General features: G+C 39.2%; 1 protein-coding gene across 9 annotated transcripts in view; it reads right to left on the reverse strand.

Moving 5' to 3' along the window:
- NFATC1 (nuclear factor of activated T cells 1) overlaps positions 1–24,737 on the reverse strand; it is a 233,155-nt gene that overhangs the window by 88,533 nt on the left and 119,885 nt on the right. For 7 of the 9 annotated variants that reach the window (XM_056521378.1, XM_056521386.1, XM_056521380.1 and 4 more), the window contains exon 8: positions 24,245–24,377. The exons of 1 other annotated variant lie outside the window; for it this stretch is intronic. In XM_056521378.1, coding sequence (XP_056377353.1) covers positions 24,245–24,377 — 133 coding nt within the window. Of the gene's footprint in view, positions 1–20,046; positions 20,199–24,244; positions 24,378–24,737 lie in introns of all 9 variants that reach the window. One more of the 9 variants, XM_056521387.1, reaches the window with a different exon arrangement.

Raw genomic sequence — 24,737 nt, forward strand, 5'->3', positions numbered from 1 at the left:
TAGCTATTATTTCAATGTATCCATGCAGAATTATCGATACGTTTAATATGGAGTACATTATGGCATAGATGAAACAACATTGTTTCTTCACTGAGGAACCACTGAGAAATACAATAACTTATGCTCTACAGTACCTTGCAGCTTGAGTCAGATCCAGCCTTGTAAGTCACAAATATGTCAGTCTATATGTATATGACCACTTTGCATCCTTATTTTAGTGGATCACTTACACTACATGGAATAATATAGATTACCCAACTCAACCACATCTACATCCTGCTATAAGATTTCAGATTTTTATTTAATTTAAATTCAAAATGGAGACATCATCATATTAGGTGCCACAATTTCTGTCACTTTTGATTAATACTACGTTCTCAGAGGAGACCACATATTGATTTAAGTGTAAATCTACTCTACGATCCCCAGTTGCCTAAACAGTTCTATGGAAGTGAATTTTCTGAAGCATGTTTATTTAAAAAGCTTGAAAAAAACAATGCATCACACTAAAGAAAAAGAAAAACAATAAAAGGTGTTTTCACAAAATAGCCTTAGCTGTCTAACAGAGTTAAAAATATCATAAAATATCATACTTTAAGTGACATAATTTTCTGAAAAATTTAAAGACAAAAAAAAATGGAAAGAAAACCCCAAATGGCTAGAAATAAAGCCTTTTTGAATGTCATAGAAAATATAGCTTTACATATCTATACATAGTTTTTTTAAGTCTGGCTTAACATCACACTCTAACATGTAACTGGTGTACGTCAGAAACCACCTGTGAAAAAGGAATGCCACCGTATGTCAGACACAGTACAGGCAGTGGCCCCATTCACTTTAGTGGCCTGAAGGTAGTCAACTAGAGACTACGAATCATTTCCCGCATGCACACATAGATTCAGCTGTACTCAAAATCGCAGCAGACCATGCTTTTAAGTCCCTTTAATATAAAATATATGCACGGCAAATAGCATGACTGTAGTCTCTAGATGACTATGTTTAGGCCATTAAAGTTAATTACAAAGCTACTGTATATGTCGGCTTCCCTATTTATTTATTTTTTTTTAATAGTCTTCCAACATATACTAGTAACATACTTGTACAGCACAATGTGAACCCAGCCTTATTTAGGTAAGTGTGCCTAAAGTCCCTTTTAGAAGCTTGAAAATTGTAAAAGATATCTAGACCAAAAGTATTGATAATAGAACTGTTTTTAACGAACAGCCAACAATCTATAGGATGGATGATCCATTGAGAACTTTAATGGACAGTTGTTTGTTCTTGAGCAGTGAGCTCACAACTGAAATCCCTGACAGTACCTATTTATTCTCAAGATTAAAACGACATACGACACATCTTTTTAAAATCTCATAAATGGGATCATATTATGAAGACAACCCTGTCCATATGCAGTATTAGATCCTATGGTGTCACAGAGATGAATCGCCAGGTCAGGACAAGAATTACTTACCTTTCTCGCTTCTGCGGCCAGTCCTGTTACATAGAGCATATTTTGGGTTGGTGTATGACCTGTCCGCTCAGCCAATGAGCGGCCTCAGTGGTGCTTTGCCTCTGCTGCTGTTTGGCAGAGTGAACCCAAACACAAGAAGTGCTATGCAACAGGATTGGCTCCGGGAGAATGGGGATGGTGGTGGGAGTGAGGAATATAACTATATACCGTATTTTTGTTTCTCCCCAGACTGAGCACATTAGATTAAAAAAAAAATCTATTTAGAATATCTCTCCAAACTGTTTTAGTATTTCAATGACACACATTCATCAGAATTTCTACTGTGCAATACTACATTTCCCCAACAGCTTTAGTTGCAACAGAAGTCCTTTTCTGGCTGCGGGCCACTCCAGCAATATTTGCTGGAATATCCAGAAGCTGAATTCAGAGACAACTCCTATCAAAATGTGGTTCATGGGAAGATCAACTGATCAACAGAGGAGACACATTTTGAAAGGAGTTGTCTTTGTTGGGACAACAGGTTTAAGGTCCATATTTTGAAAACCTATTTAACTACACCATACAGAGCATATAACTTCACCAGTCAGCGCATGCTGTTGCACAGCATATTAACTGTACATCAAAAGCATGTGTAACATATAGCGACCTATTCAAAAGAAGGTAAGTCCTTATTTATTCTGTTTAAGCAGGCAGCTTGGGCACATTTAGAAAAAAGAAAACCATTTTGCTAGAGTACCCCTTTAAAGAGGACCTGTGACCTCCCCAGACACTATCAGACACTATGATTTTTTTTTAAACCCCCTGAAAGCTTAGGGTGTCCTGAGTCTAGGGGTGTTACTATTTAATAATCCCCTCCCAAATCCCTGAGATAAGAAAGTTTTTGTACACCATTTCACTGTCAGTGAATCTGTCAGATGGGCGTACCCTTCATTACACTACTGTGTGCTGATGCTGCAGTGATTTGCAAAAGGGACATGCTGGAGCCGACTGTGTGATCTCTCATATCATCCTGAAAGTGTAAAAGATGATACCGGCAGTAGTGCCTGCAGAATCATTTGCTCTATAGATGCCTCATGTTGTTTCACCTCCCCAGAAACAGTGCAGCACCAGATCCCGGCTCACAGTCCCATGCTAAAATGGGCTTGTAGTGTAAAGGCTGCAGGTCCTTGCAGGTGTGAAGAGCAGCAACAATACCTGTGCACTGGAATGAACACAATGTGAGCTCTATTCTGCCAGGACCTGAGAATGATTTGTAATGTAAAGGTCCTGGCAGTGCAGAGCTCATGTTGTGTACATTCGAGTGCACAGCTATTGCTCCTGCTCTACATACCTGTAAGGACCTGTAGCCTCAACACTACAAGCTTTTGTTAGCGCAGGACTGTGAGCCTGGATCTGGTGCTGAACGCGTTCATCTCTTGGGAGCTGAAACAACATAAGGGATCTGAAGAAAAAAAGATTCTGTAAGTACTACTACCCCCATCATTCCACTGATCACACTGCCGGCTCCAGCATGTCCATTATGCAAATCTCACTGTAGCATTAGCACAAATTATAATGTCTGGGGAGGCCACATGTCCTCGCAACCTGTTGAAAGATACTTTTTTTTTATATTACAAAAAATGTTTCATTCTGCTTGAAAGGTGAATCTTCCCACCAAAAAAATGGCCTTTCAACAAGATGCAGGAAAAAAGTACATTTCAATAAAGTGAAAAAAAAAAAGAGCCTAACCTAGCCCACAACCCAATATTTCAGCAATTATTTTCTTAAGCATGATGGAAAATGAGTTCACTGGCACTGTATGACACAGTATTTGAGTTTTTATAGGTACATTAAAAGAAGACTAAGAAATTCTGGTCCTTGCAGACAAAAAAACCTTTATTATCAGAGTTAAGTAAATAAAATATGCCAAAGTTGCTTAGTGCTCTCTCATTTGTAAAATGCATTAAATGGTATAAAGTTTAGTCACAGTAAACTGTTCAGCTGGGCCAGCCAACAAATGAGGGTGTGGGCCTTAAATGTCAAAGTATAAAGAACCTATTCAGACTGCTTCCCCCACTCAGAAGTCCAGGCTCAATATTTCGGGTAATGTAAAAGTTACTGAAGAAAGAAAACACATGTGAAAGTTACTTCAGTTCAGAAACAGAGCCAAACAAATGGCTGCAGGTGTCGCCTCTTTATTGAGACCAGCTTAAAACATTAATAGGTTTTTAAGAAGTATTTCATCAGGTAGGCCTGTGTATACCTTTATTGCTGTTTGTATAACACATTAATCATGGGATTAAAAGTGAGGCTGTGTTGAAGGTTATTTGAAGAAATTGTGCCTATTAAGTAAAGCTTATATGATAAATAGGTGCAAAAACTTTCAGGCGGCTGGTGGTTTGTGTGAAACGTTAACAGAAAAAAATAAAAAGGTGTCAGCCGTCTTCAAGGTCTCAAGGCAAATAATGAACACAGCATTTTATAGCTATTAAATCGGTGTCTTTTTTTTTTTTATATAGCAAAAAGTATGCATGTAACTGTACATTTTACACAAGCATTAAAGCAAAAATTAATGTAAAACCTTTTCAAGATCCTTGTCAAATGGATCTCAGGCATCTCAGAGAAAGTGCCCATAAATATCTGGGCACTTGGTTAAACAAACAGAAGATTTTTCCTTACTAAAGCACCATGCAGTGACACCTAAAGTGCCTTTCGGTTCATATCATAAACCTGTTGTACACTCTTTGTATCAATGAAAATGTTTGTGCAAGCTTGCTTAAGTACCGTATTTTTCGCCCTATAGGACGCACCGGCATATAAGACGCACCCAATTTTAAAGGTGCAAAATCTAGAAAAAAAAGATTCTGCACCCAACAGTGATCTTCAACCTGCGGACCTCCAGATGTTGCAAAACTACAACTCCCAGCATGCCTTCACAGCGCATGCTGGGAGTTGTAGTTTTGCAACATCTGGAGGTCCACAGGTTGAACACCACTGGTATAGGAGGTAGTACTCGCGTGTCCCCGCCGCTCCGGACCCGTCACCGCTGCCCTGAATGTCTCTCCATCGCTGTCGCCGCGTCCCCGGGGTGTCCCCGACGCTCCGGACGTCTACTTCCCTGGGATCCACGCTCTCTGTTGCCGTCATCACGTCGCTACGCACACCGCTCCTATTGGATGACAGGACGGCGTGCGCGACGATGTGATGACGTTGAAGGAGAGCGCCGGCCATGCAGGGGATCCCGGCCTGGAGCAGACACCGAGGAGGCAGGTAAGTTCCCTCCCGATGTCCTGTAAGCTGTTTGGGATGCCACGATTTCACCACAGCGGTCCTGAACAGCCCGACTGAGCAGCCGGGTTAGTGTCACTTTGGCTTCAGACGCGGCGGTCAGCTTTGATCGCCGTGTCTGAAGGGTTAATACAGGGCATCACCGTGATCGGTGATGTCCTGTATTAGCCGCGAGTCCCGGCCGTTGATGGCCGCAGGGACCGACCCGATAGTTGTGTATTCGCCATATAAGACGCACCAACTTTTCCCCCCCAGTTTTGGGGAAGAAAAAGTGCGTCTTATACGGCGAAAAATACGGTACATTGGATCCACCAGTGAAAATGACTTTGACAGCCAAATATATAAAAAATGGTGGGAATGGAAATAAAGAAGGAATAATCTTACTCTCTGTGGAATGTCTGCTACACCTTGGTTTAGGACATACAGAACAGTGAAAAAGCAGGTCAGTAATGTTTTCTCTGGAGTGTGAAACTGTCCCAGTGATGCACATTGCATTATATGTTATGCCGTTAAATCTCTCCAAACAACAACTTGAGAAGATCAGCCCTGATCAGCCCTGATTTACATCTTATCCCCTATCCACTGGATAGAGAATAAGTGTCTGATCGTAGGGGGGTCCCACTGCTGGGACACCTTGCAATCTCCAGAATGGGGTATCAACTCTCAGAGGGAGAATGTGCTGCAGGCGGCACACACTACATTCATTTTTATGAGGGCGCCAAAGATAAAAAATAAAAATGAATGGGGGGCCCAGAAGTCGTATCCCCTGCAAGCCTGTTGATAGGGTATAGGTTGTTTTTCCCCAGACAACCCCTCTAACTATAGTGGACTTATTCTTTGAGAGGATCGTCCCTCTAACCCCTGAAGTGCCTGAAGCATGGTCTATTTATTTATGTATTTTTTTTATTTTATATATTGGTCAATGTTCTTCATTGAATAGACAAATTGCGAATGAATTATTTTCCAAACTATTTGATCTGCCATGTTGGATTTTTCAGATGTTAGCTGATGATGACAACAAACCAATTTGCACCCTTTGTCTCTGTATGTTCATATATTTTGTAATGTAATGCTAAAAATTTGTAAAAGACAACTGAACATTCTCGTTTCTAAAGGGCAGTTTCAATGATATGCCCTGGCCATTCGAACATTATGGTTTAGATGTGGATTTTTCTTGCAACGTTGTCAGGCTTTGAAGTATAGTCCATACAGCTTGGTAGTTTCAATTTCCCTCCCAAGAAGTTCAGAAGAATGCCTGCTGACTCATTACAACATGTACTGAGAAATTAGCAAAATGCGTCAGAGTTCCCATGAACATTGGTCTACTGCTTCCCATATGTCCATGGCTGCAAGTAAGTCAAAATGTACATGAACTCTTGGTGACTAACTACAATTAGTAAATTCTGAATTTTTAGTGTCATACACATGTGGAATAAACCACTTTTGTTAACCTACATGAAATGCTTGAAGGTATTCTATCCCATGAGTGTTCACTTTGCTAAAATGTTTTTTTTTTACCATTAACCAATCTGTAGCAATCCAGCTTCTAGGAAAGAACGTTGTCTCCTATCTATATATATGCTGCTCACCCATACTAATATTAATAAAAATACTCCTGGTGGATTTCAAAATTTCTGGCACAGACTACATGCCGTGATCAAATACAGGAATAAGCAGAATATTTTTCGATTCTACAGGTCAAAAGAATTAATAAAAATGATACTCTTATTATTATACTATTTATTTTCTGCTGTGGTTACTAAATGTAATACAATGTATTTTTATAGGTTGTCTTGACATATAAGGACTCCTGACAGTAAGAGCAGGTAAGAATAGAACATTGTGTGTCCACTGACTGGCATTCACAGTGAAAGGATGCTTGTTGTTAATCTGTTACTGAACTCTCCTAAAGATAAATTTAGGTTTCAGGAAGGAAGTTGAGTGGGTGAAGTGATGACGAAGATTTGTATTTGGTACTGCTTACCAATTTCAGAAAAAATTCATTTCACTTTTTATATATAAATATATTCAACAAATAAAACACCACAAACTAAACATAACAAATAGCAAGCGTAGGTGGCACATGAGGGCAGCAATACTGTAAACGCTTTAGATAATAAAGGTTATCTGCCTATAAAGACATCTTGCTTCATGTGAAGAATCTCCTTTATAGATAAGTCTATCTTTCCCTTTTTTTGTAGTATGCATCATCTAGGGAACGCCAGCCATGACTTTTCAACAAAATTTTAATAACTATAATAAACAGAATGTAGAGCGCTGTTTCTTAATACTATGTTTTGTGAGATATTCTATTTTTTGATCAAGTACATATTTATTTTTAAAATCTCATGTCTACATATACTGTTATGCTATGCTTTTCCTACAAGGGTAAAGGAAAGCAACAACCCATCTAGGCAACATAAAAAGAAGCAGTGGTCTCACCTGTAACCAACGTAGCAACCATGCTACAGGACTTTGGAACAGGTAACATTTACATGGCCCAATGTGTAATTAATATATAAGAGTGAAACAGCACAAAAAATAACCATTAAAATAAAAAAGCAGAGTATTATATCAGTAATATAGACAACCCTGCCAAAACACTTAAAGGGGTACTACACTGGCCAGCGTTCAAAACATTTAGTTCCGAACTATGTGCGTGCACTGCGGGGGTTGGCCACATCCCCCCGCAGCGCGCCCAGCACTGAGTTTGTAACTAAATGTTCTGAACGCTGGCCAGTGGAGTACCCCTTTAAGCACATTGGTCATTGGCTGATGGACATTATTGACTCAGACCCCTGTAATACGTAAAATAAATGGAACACTTAAACAACACAATGTAACTCCAAGTCAATCACACTTCTGTGAAATCACACTGTCCACTCAGGAAGCAACACTGATTGACAATCAATTTCACATGCTGTTGTGCAAATGGAACAGACAACAGGTGGACATTATAGGCAATTAGGAAGACACCCCAAATAAAGGAGTGATTCTGCAGGTTGTGACCACAGACCACTTCTCAGTTCCTATGCTCCATGGCTGATGTTTCGGTCACTTTTGAATGCTGTCTTCAACCCACACAAGTGGCTCAGGTAATGCAGCTCATCCAGGATGGCACATCAATGCAAGCTGTGGCAAGAAGGTTTGCTGTGTCTGTCAGCGTAGTGTCCAGAGCAGGGAGGCGCTACCAGGAGACAGGCCAGTATATCAGGAGACGTGGAGGAGGCGGCAGGAGCGCAACAACTTAGCTTTGTGCAAGAAGGAGCAGGAGGAGCACTGCCAGAGCCCAGCAAAATCACCTAAAGCAGGACACATATGTGCATGTGTCCACTCAAACGGTCAGAAACAGACTCCATGAGGGGTGTATGAGGGCCCAACATCCACAGGTGGGGGTTGTGCTTACAGCCCAACACCATGCAGGACATTTGGCATTTGTCAGAGAACACCAAGATTGGCAAATTCGCCACTGACGCCCTGTCCTCTTCACAGATGAAAGCAGGTTCACACTGAACACATGTGATAGACGTGACTGGAGATGCTGAGTAGAACGTTCTGCTACCTGCAACATCTTACAGCATGACCGGTTTGGCGGTGGGTCAGTAATGGTGTGGGGTGGCATTTCTTTGGGGGGGCCGCACAGTCCTCCATGTGCTTGCCATAGGTAGCCTGACTGCCATTAGGTACCAAGATGAGATCTTCAGACCCCTTGTGAGACCATATGCTGGTGCGGTTGGCCCTGGGTTCCTCCTAATTCAAGACAATGCTAGACCTCATGTGGCTGGAGTGTGTCAGCAGTTCATGCAAGAGGAAGGCATTGATGCTATGGACTGGCCCGCCCATTCCCCAGACCTGAATCCGATTGAGCACATCTGGGACATCATGTCTCGCTCCATCCACCAATGCCACGTTGCATCACAGACTGTCCAGGAGTTGGCAGATGCTTTAGTCTAGGTCTGGGAGGACATCCCTCAGGAGACCATCCGCCACCTCACCAGGAGCATGCCCAGGCATTACAGGGAGGTCATACGGGCACGTGGAGGCCACACACACTACTGAGCTTCATTTTGACTTGTTTTAAGGACATTACATCAAAGTTGGATCAGCCTGTAGTGTGGCTTTCCACTTTGATTTTTAAGTGTGACTCCATATCCAGACCCCCATGGGTTGATAAATTTGATTTTCATTGATAATTTTTGAGTGATTTTGTTGTCATCATATTCAACTATGTAAAGACGAAACTATTTCATAGAAACATAGAATGTGTCAGCAGATAAGAACCATTTGGCCCATCTAGTCTGCCCAATAATCTGAATACTATGAATAGTCCCTGGCCCTATCTTATATGAAGGATAGCCTTATGCTTATCCCATGCATGTGTAAACTCCTTCACTGTATTTGCAGCGACCACTTCTGCAGGAAGGCTATTCCATGCATCCACTACTCTCTCAGTAAAGTAATACTTCCTGATATTACTTTTAAACCTTTGCCCCTCTAATTTAAAACTATTTCCTCTTGTGGTAGTTTTTCTTCTTTTAAATATGCTCTCCTCCTTTACCGTGTTGATTCCCTTTATGTATTTAAAAGTCTCTATCATATCACCTCTGTCTCTTCTTTCTTCCAAGCTATACATGTTAAGGTCCTTTAACCTTTCCTGGTAAGTTTTATCCTGCAATCCATGTACTAGTTTAGTATCTTCTTTGAACTCTCTCTAGAGTATCTATATCCTTCTGGAGATACGGCCTCCAATACTGCGCACAATACTCCAAATGAGGTCTCACCAGGGTTCTGTACAGCGGCATGATCACTTCTCTCTTTCTACTGCTTATACCTCTGCTTATACATCCAAGCATTCTGCTAGCGTTTCCTGCTGCTCTATTAAATTGTCTTCCTACCTTTAAGTCTTCTGAACTAGTTACTCCTAAATCCCTCTCCTCAGATACTGAGGTCAGGGCTGTGTCAAATAATCTATATTCTGCCTGAGGGTTATTACGCCCCAGGTGAATTATCTAGCACTTATCCATATTAAATTTCAGTTGCCAGAGTTCTGACCATTCTTCTAGTTTGCCTAACTCCTTTTCCATTTGGCATATCCCTCCAGGAACATCAACCCTGTTACATATCTTTGTGTCATCAGCAAAAAGACATACCTTACCATCGAGACCTTCTGTAATATCACTAATGAAGATATTAAACAATATTGGTCCCAGTACAGATCCCTGAGGTATCCCACTGGTGACAAGACCATGCTCTGAATATTCTCCATTGACTACAACCCTCTGTTGTCTGTTACTCAGCCACTGCCTAATCCACTCAACAATAGTCCAAGCTCAATGACTGTAGTTTATTGATAAGTCTTCTATGCGGGACAGTGTCAAAAGCCTTACTAAAATCTAGATATGCGATGTCTACTGCCCCTCCGCCATCTATCTATTCATACGATTAGTTCATTCATTCAGATCTAGGATGTGTTATCTTAGTGGTCCGCTTATTTTTTTGAGCAGTGTATATAGAATAACATGGAAATATGTAATCAGAACAAAGATTAAAAAACAATGACAGATGTTTTGATTAGTGGGGATAACTGGACCGAAGAAAGCCCTGCAGGGGCTACAGAAAGTATAACTCCAATACAAGACTAACTCTTCCTAGGAGAGGTCGGGAATTGTTCTTATAATCAAATAAGCAATTCTTCTTCCTTCTAGCTAATATTAGGTAGAGAGAAGAGACAGCACCGATCCAATCAGCATGTGCAGGTGATCATCCGGGAATGCCAACCAGGAAAGGCATACAAAAGTCCAAGGTGGATACAGCACCAAATAGCTGAGGACTCAAGCTAGTAGATGGAATAAGACTTTATTTGCCATCCATGTGCAACGTTTCGGCAATAAACTGCCTTCTAGCTAATAGTTAGAATCTCAGAACCTGGACCTGTATTGTATGTGATGTGCTGTATACACACTATGGCCCAGAATTATCAATGTGACTGAAATTAAAACTGTCTGATTTTGCCCATAGAAACCAATCACAGTTTAGCTTTCATATCTTATCAAGTTCTGGTAACATAAAAGCTGAGCTGTGATTGGTTGCTTTGGAAAGCCAGACAGTTTCAGGCAGATTTATAATTATGTGCCTATATGGCTAGAGGAATGAAAAATAAATAAGATTCATATTTTCTTAATGAAATTGTGGCTCAAATGGTCCTTAATATGCAGTTGGTGCACACTTTACTGCAATGACAGTTCCATGAAAAGCAAAAACGTTCCACTACATTCTGGAAGATGGGTGTAGCTGTGTAATATTCAGCATTAAGATTAGTATTAACAACCCTATTGAGGTTGGGAAATTATGTGAATTCTATTTGGCATTGCAATTCATTCCAAAGGCATTTGATAGCACTGAAGTCCAAGGAGAACTATGAACAACACTGAGAATGTCATTTCTCCAGTGTAATAAGTAAGGTCCATTAAAAAAAAAAATTGTATCTGACACAGAAAGAGGCCTACTTACTGCAGCCAGACAGTAAGAATACCAAAATTCCCTAGAATGTAATATACTGTAACATTAATATTTACACTCACTAAAACATCCCAAAATTTGAACAAGTCCAGAGTCCAGCATCGCTACATTATTATAAAACTTCCCAATTGGTACTGAGCATTCAGCAGCAAGACCTCTACTGGCACTACCATACACAGATGCCAGAGTGCCAAGATAAATATATGGGATTTCACACTACAAATAACAATTTTTCATGGTTTCAGGCTCCAGAGGTAGTGTGGTGTACAACACTCCAACTAATGCTGGGCACTGCAGATGGTAATCTCAGACTTGTCTTCAGATGCATGAGGGTGGAAACTTTGTGTGACCTGCCTCTTTTGTCCTTAGTTGTAGGTCCTAGATATTTCCTTTTTACAAAACTTTAAAGTTGACCCTGACAGATTTATAAAGGTTTTTGACAGTGACATCCTATGACAGAGCAATGTTAAAATACAAAGAATTTTTCAATTCGACTTCATTCTTCTAGTTATAGAGACAGAATTTTCAATTTTTATGAATAGCGGTGATGAAATAACCCAACCCAACTAATACTTTACTTTAGGCAACATAGATATATATCAATACAGTCACACTGCACGGTCTGAAGTGCGTCCTATAAGCTGGAAAGGCTGAGGCATATACGGAGGATCATTCATGGGGGTGCTATTCTGTGGAAGTTCATGAAGAAAAATGAAGAATGCACTCACCCGAATGAATAACTTGTTGAAGAACTTTATTTTAAAAAGCAGTAAGCGTACAGCAGGTAGGATCAAGGAGCACCTCGCGGAAACAGACTGTCTCCTGCACCCAAGCGCACTTCCTCGTGCCGCTGGTCTACGTCAGTGCTAACAGGTGTGAATTAAATAGGTATTCACAAATCACTATGGAGACATACAAACAAATATGTGCAGCAACGTATACAACAAGTAATAAACTATTAGAGAATTGAGCCGAGGTTGTGACGTTCATTCAGACCTGGAGTAAGATCGTTTTTGAGTAAGATTTTATGTCTATCACCTCCATATTTCGGACAGTTCACTCTTTCTAAACCGGCAAACTTCAAACATGTTCCGTCACATCAGTGACATTCTTGGACATGTGTGATAAGTCTCGGGACTCCTTTGCCGGTAAGCATACATCTAAGATGTTCTCGCACTCTAATGTAAAGATATCTGATAGTTTTTCCTACGTACACATAGCCACAAGGGTATAGAAAAGATATTGCCAAGAATTCTATTTTACATTTCAATAGTTCACATTCGTTGCATATTCGTAAGGAGATCCCATATAGCCAATTCTTACGGCTGAAAAGAATAAATAATGACCCTAACACCTACCACAAACAAGCCATGGAACTTAAAAAATTTTTTTTTAGAGCAACAGTACCCAGAAAAACTTATCGATACATGCTTCAAGAGAGTTGAAGCAGTTAATGGATCCTCCTTGCTTCTCACTAAGAAAAAGAAGAACACCACAGACACGCATAGACGCTTTACCTTTGGTTTTGACAATAGCAACATGAATGCCACAATTAATACAGCCATCAGACATAATTGGTACATATTAGAGAGAGACCCACTGCTTTCTGACATTGCTAAAAATCAACCTCTAATGACACATAGAAAAAGCACTACACTAGGAGACGTCTTTAGAAATAATGCTGTGGCTAGCACTAAATCAAACAGACAATGGCTTGACACTTGGACTCCTAAGGGAATTTGTAAAAATTGTTCTTTGTGCCCACAAAACCTATCGACTAGATTAGTGAAGGTGCGAGGCATAGCGCATATAGTAAACTAGCTTATTACCAGTAAGACGAACTATGTAGTATACATGCTCATTTGCCCTTGTGGCTATGTGCACATAGGCAAAATGATCAGATGTCTTTACATTAAAATGCGAGAACATCTTCGATCTATTGTTACAGGCAAAGGAGTCCCGAGACTTATCATGCATGTCCGGGGGTGACGGAACATGTTTGAAGTTTGACGGTTTAGAAAGAGTGAACAGTCCGAAATATGGAGGTGATAGAAATAAAATCTTACTCCAAAACTAAACTAAACTAAATGGATGCCTTAGGTCAGGCTGGTCTGAATGACCATCACAACCTTGGCTCAATTCTCTAATAGTTTTTTACTTGTTGTATACGTTGCTGCACATATTTGTGTGTCTCCATAGTGATTTGTTAATACCTATTTAATTCACACCTGTTAGCACTGATGTAGACGAGCAGCCCGAGGAAGTGGGCTTGGGCGCAGGAAACAGTCTGTTGCCGCGAGGTGCTCCTTGATCCTACCTGATGTATGCTTACTGCTTTTTAGAATAAAGTTCTTCTAGCAAGTTATTCATTCAAGTGAGTGCATTCTTCATTTTCCTTCATGAACTGCCATATATCAATACAGTATATACATGTATAACACACAAAGAAATTTCAACTGGAACTTCCATCTGTTCCTGTAAGTAAAGATAACTTGCCAAAATACACACAAGTAGAATTCAAAGCCTGCCTCTTCATTGCTAAGGCTATAAAAATGTAATAGACTGTGCTATTGTAATATATGGTGTAAATCTATTGATCACAGCTATGTAATAACTGACCAATAAATCTACTTTTTCTTAACCATGAAAAAGCCAAACTGGTACCCCCTGGTCACTTAAGGTGACCTCATCTCAAATTAGACACTCTAATTTCAGCTGTCGTGAAACATTTCTTTTACACATCCTTTTCAATTGAGCCATGTGTCTAGAGTAGCAGTGCTCAAATAATAAGACTCAGTAGTTTACTAAAGGGCACCTGGAATACTAGCTAGAAGTTATTTCATAACTAAATGATACAAAGCATATCGTATACAAATGCATACTTATATTTTAGTCTAGAAACATTGTTTTGCAGCTTCTACACAAGGGTATTTTGGGCCCCAACTCATATAAGAAAACAGCTTAAATGGACAGATGCAAAAATGTTTAATTTGTTGTTAATGATGAAAATGAAAAACCTTTTGTAATATGGTTGTTTAAAATGTTTTGAATATTTAATACATAAAACAGCTCCTGAAAATCCCACCACTAGGGTTTCCCATACCTACTGGAACACTAACCAGTCCTGCAGCAGCACCAGGCTTGTCCATGAGTCATGAGCCCCAATCACCTCCCACCACAACAAGGGAGGGACAAGCTCCCTTCCCCTGAGAGCATTTCTAATATTGTGAGCTAATGAAAAGTTTTTTTGGTTTTTTTTTTATAATAAAATATAGGTGACAGAGGCATAGAAATGATATGTACATGGTCAGGATTAGGTACTGAATAACATATTAAGTTCTTTTTTTTTGGGGGGGGGGGATCTGACAGGTATGCTTTAATGTAGTATGGCATGGTTAGCTTTTTTGCAGTGGTCCATTATTTATCAACTGTGACTTTTTAAATTGTAAAGAAATGTGTGCGTTCTCATATTTTTGCATCAGCCCAGACCCAAACTCTTAAACATCCAAGCTATTTTGCTATTTATGAAGAACATGTATTTCTTTAATAAATGTGGTGGAAGTACACATGACGTACTCCCAGACAAACGGGGGTAAAATTTTAACTTTCCCCCCTCTTTGTCCAGGCTCTACTCCACAAGTAACAATTATTCAGACTCTTGCTATGTCTTAGATTTTGGCTCTGGGACCTCCCATTGACTGGGATCACCTGTTTTCCTGTGTAAATCCTGTTGATTGTACATGATTTGTAAAGACACAGCCGTGTCTATATAAGGTCTCACAGCTGACAGTGCATATCATAAAACAATAAAATCACCAAAACCAAACCATGAGTAGGAAAGAGGTATCTGTAGAACTCAGAGACAGAATTGTGTGGAGGCACAGATCTGGAGAAGTGTACAAAAATATCTTCTGCACTAAAAGTTCCCATGAGCACAGGAGCCTCCATAATTCTTAAATGGATGAACTTTGGTCACTCTGGCTGAACTCCAAAGATCCTGTTTGCAGATAGAAGAAACTTCCAGAAGGTCAACCATTACTGCAGCACTCCTCCAATCTGGTATATATGGCATAGTAGCCAGAAAGAAGGCTCTCTTCAGTAAAAGACACATGATAACCCACTTACAAAAAAGAAAAAAAAAAGCACCTGAAGGACTTCCAGACAGTGATAAACTAGATTATCTGGTCTGCTGAAATGGTGAAATCAAGATTGAACTTTTTGACCTCAGTTCTAAGTGTCTTGTCTGGAGGAAACCAGGCACTGCTCATCGCCTACCCAATAACATCCCTACAGTGAAGCATGGCGGTGGCAGCATCATGCTGTGGGATGTTTTTTAGCAGCTGGGACAAAAAGACTGGTCAGGGTTGAGGGAAAGATAAATGGAGAAAAGTACAGAGATATTCTTAATCGAAACCTGATCAAGATTGCTCTGGCCCTCAGAATAGGCAGGTGAACACCTTCCAACAAGACAATGACCCTAAGCACAAAGCCAAGACAACACCGGAGTGGCTTAAGGGCAACTCTTTGAATATCCTTGAGTGGCCCAGCCAGAGGCCTGACTTCAACCCAATCGAACATCTCTAGAGAAACCGGAAAATAGCTGCCCACAGCCATCCAACATGACAGAGCTTGAGAGGATTTGCAGAGAATAATGGCACAACAGTGCCGAATCCAGGTGTTTATACCTTATGGCATCATACTCAAGAAGAAGGGAAGCTGTACTTTAACTACCGTAAGTACACAGTAAAATGGTCTGAATACTTATGCCAATGCAATATTTTAGTGTTTCCTTCCCAATAAATTTGTAAATATTTCTAAGAGTCTGTTTTTGCTTTGTCATTATGGGGTTCTAAGTGGGGAAACTTTATTTTTATATTAGCACAAGGTCACAACATAACAAAATGGGAAAAAAGGGAAAGGGTCTAAAGACTTTCTAAATGCATTATATAGTTTTTCGGGTGTTTAAGTGTTCACATACAATATGTCTGGTGATCCAGCACCATTCTGAATAAGAAGGCCAAATGCCACAAGTTAGATCATTTGAATCCACTGACCATCTATTGTTCCATAGGCTAAAATGAGTCACGGCACCTAACCTATGGAACATGCAGTGTTTTTGATCCAGCACCTGCACATAGGATGGCAAAAATGCCAGATTTCGGATGATGAGTGGGAACAAGGCTTTTCTGGTATACATAAAACCCATCCTTACTATTTTTTGTCTGTTTCAAATTTTTTAGTGGGATGTAGAATATGCACTATACAATGTATGGAAATCAGCAGTTTATTGCCTCTGTTTAGCATATCTATGACACATATAATGCTTTTCCATTGGGGCTACTGATATATACAGCATTTATTCTGCTCTAGTCATTCTATTGTATTGTGACCAGTAATTTGTCCTTCCTATACAAGCCAACCTGGATATACTAGCATATACTACAAATAAAAACTTTTACATTTTCTGCTCATGAGTAAGTAACATCCATAAACTACTTGATCCATGATAATGCCTACAACGCGTTTCAAGAACAAAAACCCTAGCCTTTCACAACTACAGATTTGTTACCATAGTTTCTACTGTCTTTATAACTTTCTACCATATTGCCCTTTACACACTTTTTGGTTGTGGAATTAAATTTGTTTTTGGATAAGCCATAAAAAACAAAATCTGTGATGATATGATTTATCTTAAAGAAAAAAAGATAACATTAAATATTTATTATTTTGCTGTCAAAAGGGAAATATGGTACTTTCAATTTCCTTCTGGCAAAAAATTGCAATGTTGTACCCTATATTAATAAACAAGGGCTGTTCGTTTTCTTCTTTAATAAGCAGTTTAAAACCAACTGCTGTCTTCAAGCCAGCATCTTGGAAACTTGCTCAAAAATAAAATATTTGAGAATAATTCCAAGAGAGTGGGCAAGAACAAATATCAACATGGCAGCATGTTTAACTATGGTTAAAAATTAGTCTGTAAGAGAACAGTGAAGTACATGAGAAATATGGGATTTTCTCATAAATTTCCCTTTATATAGAATATTTTTAACAGTCATAAGACAACAGATAGATATTAGATTATAAGCCATTTATATATAAGTACAGCAATGCATGGAAGACACAGATCACATATCTCCTGCACTACTTTTTGCTTGGCCCTTATACAGGATATCCTTTTACATCTCCATGGCTTCCACATTAGTGATCACATTCATAAGGCATAGAGAACTAATTATTTCACCACCTTGAGACATTGAAACCTAGTTATCATCTGTAAATTGCTGAACAGCAAACATCCAAACTTAGGGTGGGACAGAACTTGTATTATTTGTTACTATCTGCAATATAAGAAGTTCTAGTTATATACCTATGCAGAGGGACTATAAGCTAATGTTATCATTGATAATTTATTAGCCATAGTTGATTATATAAAGAATATAGAACCATGCAAAATATAATCCAATTTAATAAGAAAAACATGACCTCTTTGTTGGATTCTTCAGTTGGTTGGTTGTGATGAAAATCTAGTAGTAGAAGGGCACCAACAGGCTAATTTCTTAATTGTATCCAATAGTCTCTGTACATTTTCATATAGGTTTGTAAAAGTAATCTTTTGATTAACTCTGCACTTGACACATAACTTTCACTATTACAGTCATGGCCGTAAATGTTGGCACCCCTGAAATTTTTTAAAAAAATGAAGTATTTCTCACAGAAAAGGATTGCAGTAACATGTGTTTTGCTACACACACATTTATTCCCTTTGTGTGTATTGGAACTAAACCAAAAAATGGAGAAAAAAAAGCAAATTGGACATAATGTCACACCAAACGCCAAAAATGAGCTGGATAAAATTATTGGCACCCTTTCAAAATTGTGGAAAAAGAAGATTGTTTCAAGCATGTGGTGCTCCTTTAAACTCACCTGGGGCAAGTAACAGGTGTGGGCAATATAAAAATCACACCCGTAAGCAGACAAAAAGAAGAGAAGTTAACTTAGTCTTTGCATTTTGTGTCTGTGTGTGCCACACTAAGTATGGACAACAGAAAGAGGAGAAGAGAACTGTATGAGGACTTGAAAACCAAAATTGTGGAAAAATATCAACAATCTCAAGGTTACAAGTCCACTGTAGCTAATCTGTAGCTACAAGGCACTGTAGCTAATCTCCCTGGGCGTGGACGAAAGAGAAAAATTGATGAAAGGTGTCAACGCAGGATAGTCCAGATGGTGGATAAGCAGCCCCAAACAGTTCCAAAGATACATAGCTTATCAGAAACTAACCTCTGTTGGAGAAGTACACAGCAGGTGGGGGACCCACCTGCACGTTTTATGGACATGCCCTATGATAGCTTCCTTCTGGAAGGAGGTTACTGAAAAGATCAATTCTATTGTTAAAAGTAGAATCACCCTTAGTCCAGATGCAGTACTTCTTGGTCTTCCAACTGAGGGGTTTTCGCCGAATAAAAAATCAATGATTACGCATATGACACCAAGCTTTGTAGCACAGTACAGTCTATAGAGGATGTGCATAAGTTACAAGATGACTTGCATAGACTAAGTGTCTGGGCATCCACTTGGCAAATGAGGTTCAATGTGGATAAATGTAAAGTTATGCATCTGGGTACTAATAACCTGCATGCATCGTATGTCTTAGGGGGGATTAAACTGGCAGAGTCACTGGTAGAGAAGGATCTGGGTGTACTTGTAGATCACAGACTACAGAATAGCATGCAATGTCAGGCTGCTGCTTCCAAAGCCGGCAGGATATTGTCATGTATCAAAAGAGGCATGGACTCAAGGGACAGGGACATAATACTCCCCCTTTATAAAGCATTGGTACGGCCTCACCTGGAATATGCTGTTCAGTTTTGGTCACCTGTCCATAAAAGGGACACTGCGGAGTTGGAAAGGGTGCAGAGACGCGCGACTAAACTAATATGGGGCATGGAACATCTTAGCTATGAGGAGCGATTAAAGGAGTTACAATTGTTTAGTCTTGAGAAGAGACGTTTAAGGGGGGATATGATAAACGTATATAAGTATATTAATGGCCCATACAAAAAATATGGAGAAAAACTGTTCCAGGTTAAACCCCCCCAAAGGACGAGGGGGCACTCCCTCCGTCTGGAGAAAAAAAAGTTTAGTCTCAAGGGGCGACACGCCTTCTTTACCGTGAGGACTGTGAATTTATGGAACGGTCTACCTCAGGAACTGGTCACAGCAGGAACAATTAACAGCTTTAAAACAGGATTAGATACATTCCTGGAACAAAATAAGATTAATGCTTATGAAGAAATATAAAATCTCATCCCTTCCCCAATATCGCGCCACACCCCTACCCCTTAATTCCCTGGTTGAACTTGATGGACATATGTCTTTTTTCGACCGTACTAACTATGTAACTATGTAACTATGTAACTATATATGATTGCCGTGGCCAGATCACTGATACCACTTCACTGGTTGCAAAAAGAGCCACCCACAATTCAAGAATGGATCGCAAAGGTCCACCAGGTGTGTAGGTGTGAGGAAATGTCCCACAGATCTATGAGGTCTCATGATCAATTTCTGAACATCTGGAAGCTGTGGCTTCAGGCTTCCCCCTCATGAGCTATAATTCCACTTGGTGCTACATGTGCATGACTGGTGTTCTGGACTTTGAATTAAATAGACATTTTCCTCCCGCTTTTCACTACCCCACACACTTCCCCTTCCCCAAGCCCTTCTCCTCCCTACCCTTTTCCTTCCCTTATTGAGAGGTCTGCTGCCAAAGTGTTAAAAAGTATTACCTCGTGATTCCTCGTAGGATATTTGTGCCTTTCTCTGCCAGATTACCAAATATCATCTTGTTTGTTCTCACTATCGTACAAATTGCCTTTTCTGTATAATATTCGTTTTGGCAGCTGCAACTGCCACATTGTTTTGTTGGTTATTGGCTGTTCTATTGAAAAATAAAACACATAATTGATAAAAAAAAAATATATATATTCAAGCTATCCTGCAGGCTCAGGGAGGATCAGTGTCAGCGCGAACTATCTGTCGACATTTAAATGAAATGAAACGCTATGGCAGGAGACCCAGGAGGACCCCACTGCTGACGCAGAGACATAAAAAAGCAAGACTACATTTTGCCAAAATGAACATGAGTAAGTCAAAATCCTTCTGGGAAAATGTCTTGTGTACAGATGAGACCAAGGTAGAGCATTTTGGTAAAGCACATCATTCTACTGTTCACCAAAAACGAATGAGGCTTACAAAGAAAAGAACACAGTACCTACAGTGAAATATGGTTCAATGATGTTTTGGGGTTGTTTTGCTGCCTCTGGCACTGGGTGCCTTGAAAGAGGCCAGCAATGAGTCCAGATCAAAATCCCATTGAACACCTGTGGAGAGATAAAGGGGTACCCCAGTGGAAAATATTTTTTTTTATATCAACTGGTGGCAGAAGGTTAAACAGATTTGTAACCAATAAAAAAAATCTTTACCCTTCCAGTACTTTTAAGCAGCTGTATGCTACAAAGGAAATTCTTTTCTTTTTTAATTTCTTTTTTAAATAAATTCAAAAATAAAATAATTTCCTCTGTAGCATACAGCTGCTAAAAAGTACTGGAGGGTAAAGACTTTTTAATAGAAGTAATTTACAAATCTGTTTAACTTTCTGGCACTAGTTGATTTAAAAAAATATATATTTTTCACCGGTGTACCCCTTTAAAATTGCTGTTGGGAAAAGGCGCCCTTCCAATAAGAGAGTCCTGGAGCAGTTTGCAAAGGAAGAGTGGTCCAGAGTTCCGGATGAGAGGTGTAAGAAGCTTATTGACTGTTATAGGAAGCAACTGATTTCAGTAATTTTTTCCAAATATTCACTTAAAGGTGTGACATTATGTCCAATTTGCTTTTTTTCCCTCCTTTTTTTGGTTTGGTTCCAATGCACACAAAGGGAATAAACATGTGTATAGCAAAACATGTGTTACTGCAATCCCTTTCTGTGAGAAATACTTAATTTTCTTGAAATAATTCAGGGGTGCCAACATTTATGGCCATGACTGTATTAGTATATGTTATAGAGGAGGAGCCCTATTTAGAAACAAATATTAAATATTTAGACACTAAAAGTGACAGACACATTGCTAAACACTTTCATCTGAGAACACACTTGAATCTACTCAGAAAGAACTATTTAATGTATTATGGTCAATGAGAAACTACAGGTTTTTGAGTCCCTGAATACCCCACTGTTCCTTTCTTATCACTGGTTCTCTTACTGAACAAAGTCAAGAGCCGTGAAAATAGACCATCCCCCCGAGGTGTGCTCTTCACAAATCTCCCTATATGCAGGTGGTGCAGGTGACACTGATGACAACGGTACTTACCTTGCCCCGTTCCGTGCCGGGGATCTCCAGTAATCTTCTCCGTTAGCTCCGGCTTGGGGCATGGGCGTATCTTAGTGACGTCACCGCTGCTGTTCTCTCACAGAGGGACCCAGAAGAAAGCAGCAGCGGTGAAGTCACTAAGCTCCGCCCCATGTTCCAGCTGCTGCTGCTTTCTGCTGAGTATCGCTGTGAGAGAACAGCAGTGGTGATGTCATTAAGCTCCGCACGTGCCCCAAGCAGAGTGCCCGGAGCGGAGCTAACAGAGAAGATTACTGGAGATCCCCCCGGATTGAGACAAGGTGAGTACCGTTATCATCAGTGTCACCTGCATGACACTGGCGACAGATTTCCTTTAAAGGGTCACATACTGTATGTGCCGTGCATTTAATTTTTATACCTGTCATGTCCCCAATCAGAGTAAAAAGAAAATCTTCTGAAGAAGAAAAGTGTAAGATCAATTGTTATAAAAAAAACTTCCAGCAGGTGAAAGAACAGATATGTGTGGATGACAGCTTGAGAAAGTACAGTGCTTAGTCTGTTTACAGGTGGTATATGTAAAACAACAAAAATGAAGTGTTACTTTAAGAGTGAACAGACCCCTCTGTAGTATAGAAGATAACATAGAAGTCTCAACAGGAATAAGGCCACATAGATGTTACATATTCATATGTTTACACGGTAGTCTCTAGAGCTCTCTAGGTTTAGACAGTCAAAAAAAGCTGTTATGGACAATACCCAACCTGAGGGCCACCAGCTGTACAGTCTGACATACAGTATTTTTCAGAAATATGTAGCAAACATAGTTGTAAAAAATAATTTTTGGCATGAAGGTCATATAAATTGCAGGAAAGCATGTGAGTTTCTTCCCACTATGCTAACTGCTTACTTATGTCACAGCTTATAGTTTGGTCGATACACAAGGGAGCGTTTCTTATTAGGAAGACATAGGAAAAGACCACATTCTGCAAAGTTCCTTTCTCACCGCATACCTGAGACTTTTTACTGTACATAATCCACTTAGTTCCAACTGGTTATAAAATCAACCTGTTTATTTTAATAAAACAAACGAAATTTACAATTTGATCTTCATTGTACAAACAAAATTCACAGAGTATAATTCAATTCACAAAACTAATGTTCAAAAATGAAGCGTAAAATAATGTTTTACAACCTTTCACCATGCAATCTGTAATGTAGGGCCAATCACGAAAAGAAATATACTTGATTTTATCCAGATAAGTCAAAGGATATTACACAAACTTAGTTCAGTTTTATTGAAATAGATATATAATAAGCAGCAAAATAATTTAAATGCCCAGAATGTAGAGATAACTATTAGTAAATTGCTGGAATTTACTGTCTATCTAATGCCTTTAAACCAATATTTAATATGTAACCCCACGAAGAATAAATATTGGCTCAAGCCATAATGACCATAAAAGGTCAACTCACTGTAAATGCTTAATATTTTTTGTTGCCAATTTACCCTTTTAATAATCAAAACTTATTTGTAGAGGTCGGCTACACCTCCTCATCAACAATTTGTACATACATGCAACAATATATAAATCTTACTTGAAGTAATATGAGCAGCAAACAATGCGTTGGGATTGTTTACAAAGAAAACAAGTTTATTTTACATATAAATAAAAAAAATTAACAATGTAATTTTTTGAAATAAAAAAAAATAATAATACATGGGGTGATTGTTTCACAAAAATGTATATACTGGAAAAAAAAATTATATATATATATATATATATATATATATATATATGAATATGAAAGTGATTCCCATATGTGTATTCATGACATACCATAGACTGCACTACCTCAATTAACAAGGAAACAGTGCGAAAATTCCCATGCACTAATCTTAACACAGATGAGGTAGCATGGCTTAGATCCATGTTCCAATAAGGACTCCATGTAAAAATAAATGTCAAGATTGTAGCTAAAGATTGCTAGACCTCTGCCCTGCAAAGGTTTGTCAAAAAGAGTCTTTGTTTCTTCCCCAGCCACACCCAGATCAGCAACAGCTGTTTTGCTTCTAATTTAGCATAGGCTACTGCCAAAACAGCGGGTGAGACCTTTCTTTCTATTCCCATCCTTTTCTTCTCAACTCGCCCCAGTTGCAAAAAAAATGCAATCCTTCAAGGCATAACTTAGATTAAATGAAAATTAAAATAAAAAAAGATATTCCTAAAACAATAAAGTTCATTGTTTGCTTGAGCTCACAAACATCAGCACTGTAAAAGACTCATGCAAAATACATGTTGTCCCCTCAACTGTGTCATCTAGTAGGCCATGGTATGAACCCTCAAGGATCTGCACCATTTAAAAGGTTTAGCTACTTAGACTGTATGTTTTTGGCACCAAATAGGATGTTTGCAAATGGGATGGTCAGGTAGTATGCTTGTCAGATTAGCCAGAACAAAACAAGCAGTTCTTTCTAGCAAGATTGCCACTTTCCTTCATCCACCAGACGTTGTTAAGAAAATGCAGAGCTGTGATTTTCTTAAACACAGTTTTACAACAGACATTTCTGCACTTTAACAAAATTGCAAGCACCCAGCTTCAGAAATATAAGAAACACTTTCATGAGTCATTATGTTACCATTGGCTGGCAGATAGGTGAATTGTTGGTACTGGCTTCTTTTCCTCTTTCCGTTGCAGACGTAAAAATTTACTTGAACTGGGCTGGATATCCTTTGGTTGCGAAATGGTGGGATCTCCAAAACTAGTGAGTTCTGGAATGAAAAAAGTAAATTGAATCAATATGTCCAATAATTCATCACCTTTCCATCTATTGGTTTAGAAGACATCTAAGGGTATATTCACACACCACAGAAAATCAGTTCCGCTCATCGGGCTGAAACTTTTTTTAGTGGGAGGCAGATTTCTGCAGGTCTAATTCAAATCGATGAGAAATTAGTAGAAATTTTGGCAATAAATCTGCAGTGTGTCAATATACCCTTATATTATTATTTAAGTCCCTCAAAGAAAACCTACCCAGTTCTACTGGATGTAAGTCAGGGAATTAGACATAAATATATGCAGATTCATCTTTCTCTTGGCATTACACTTAGAAATACTCTTATTTCATTTAA

The sequence above is a fragment of the Hyla sarda genome, chromosome 5 (assembly GCF_029499605.1).
Source record: "Hyla sarda isolate aHylSar1 chromosome 5, aHylSar1.hap1, whole genome shotgun sequence".
Lineage (NCBI taxonomy): Eukaryota > Metazoa > Chordata > Amphibia > Anura > Hylidae > Hyla > Hyla sarda.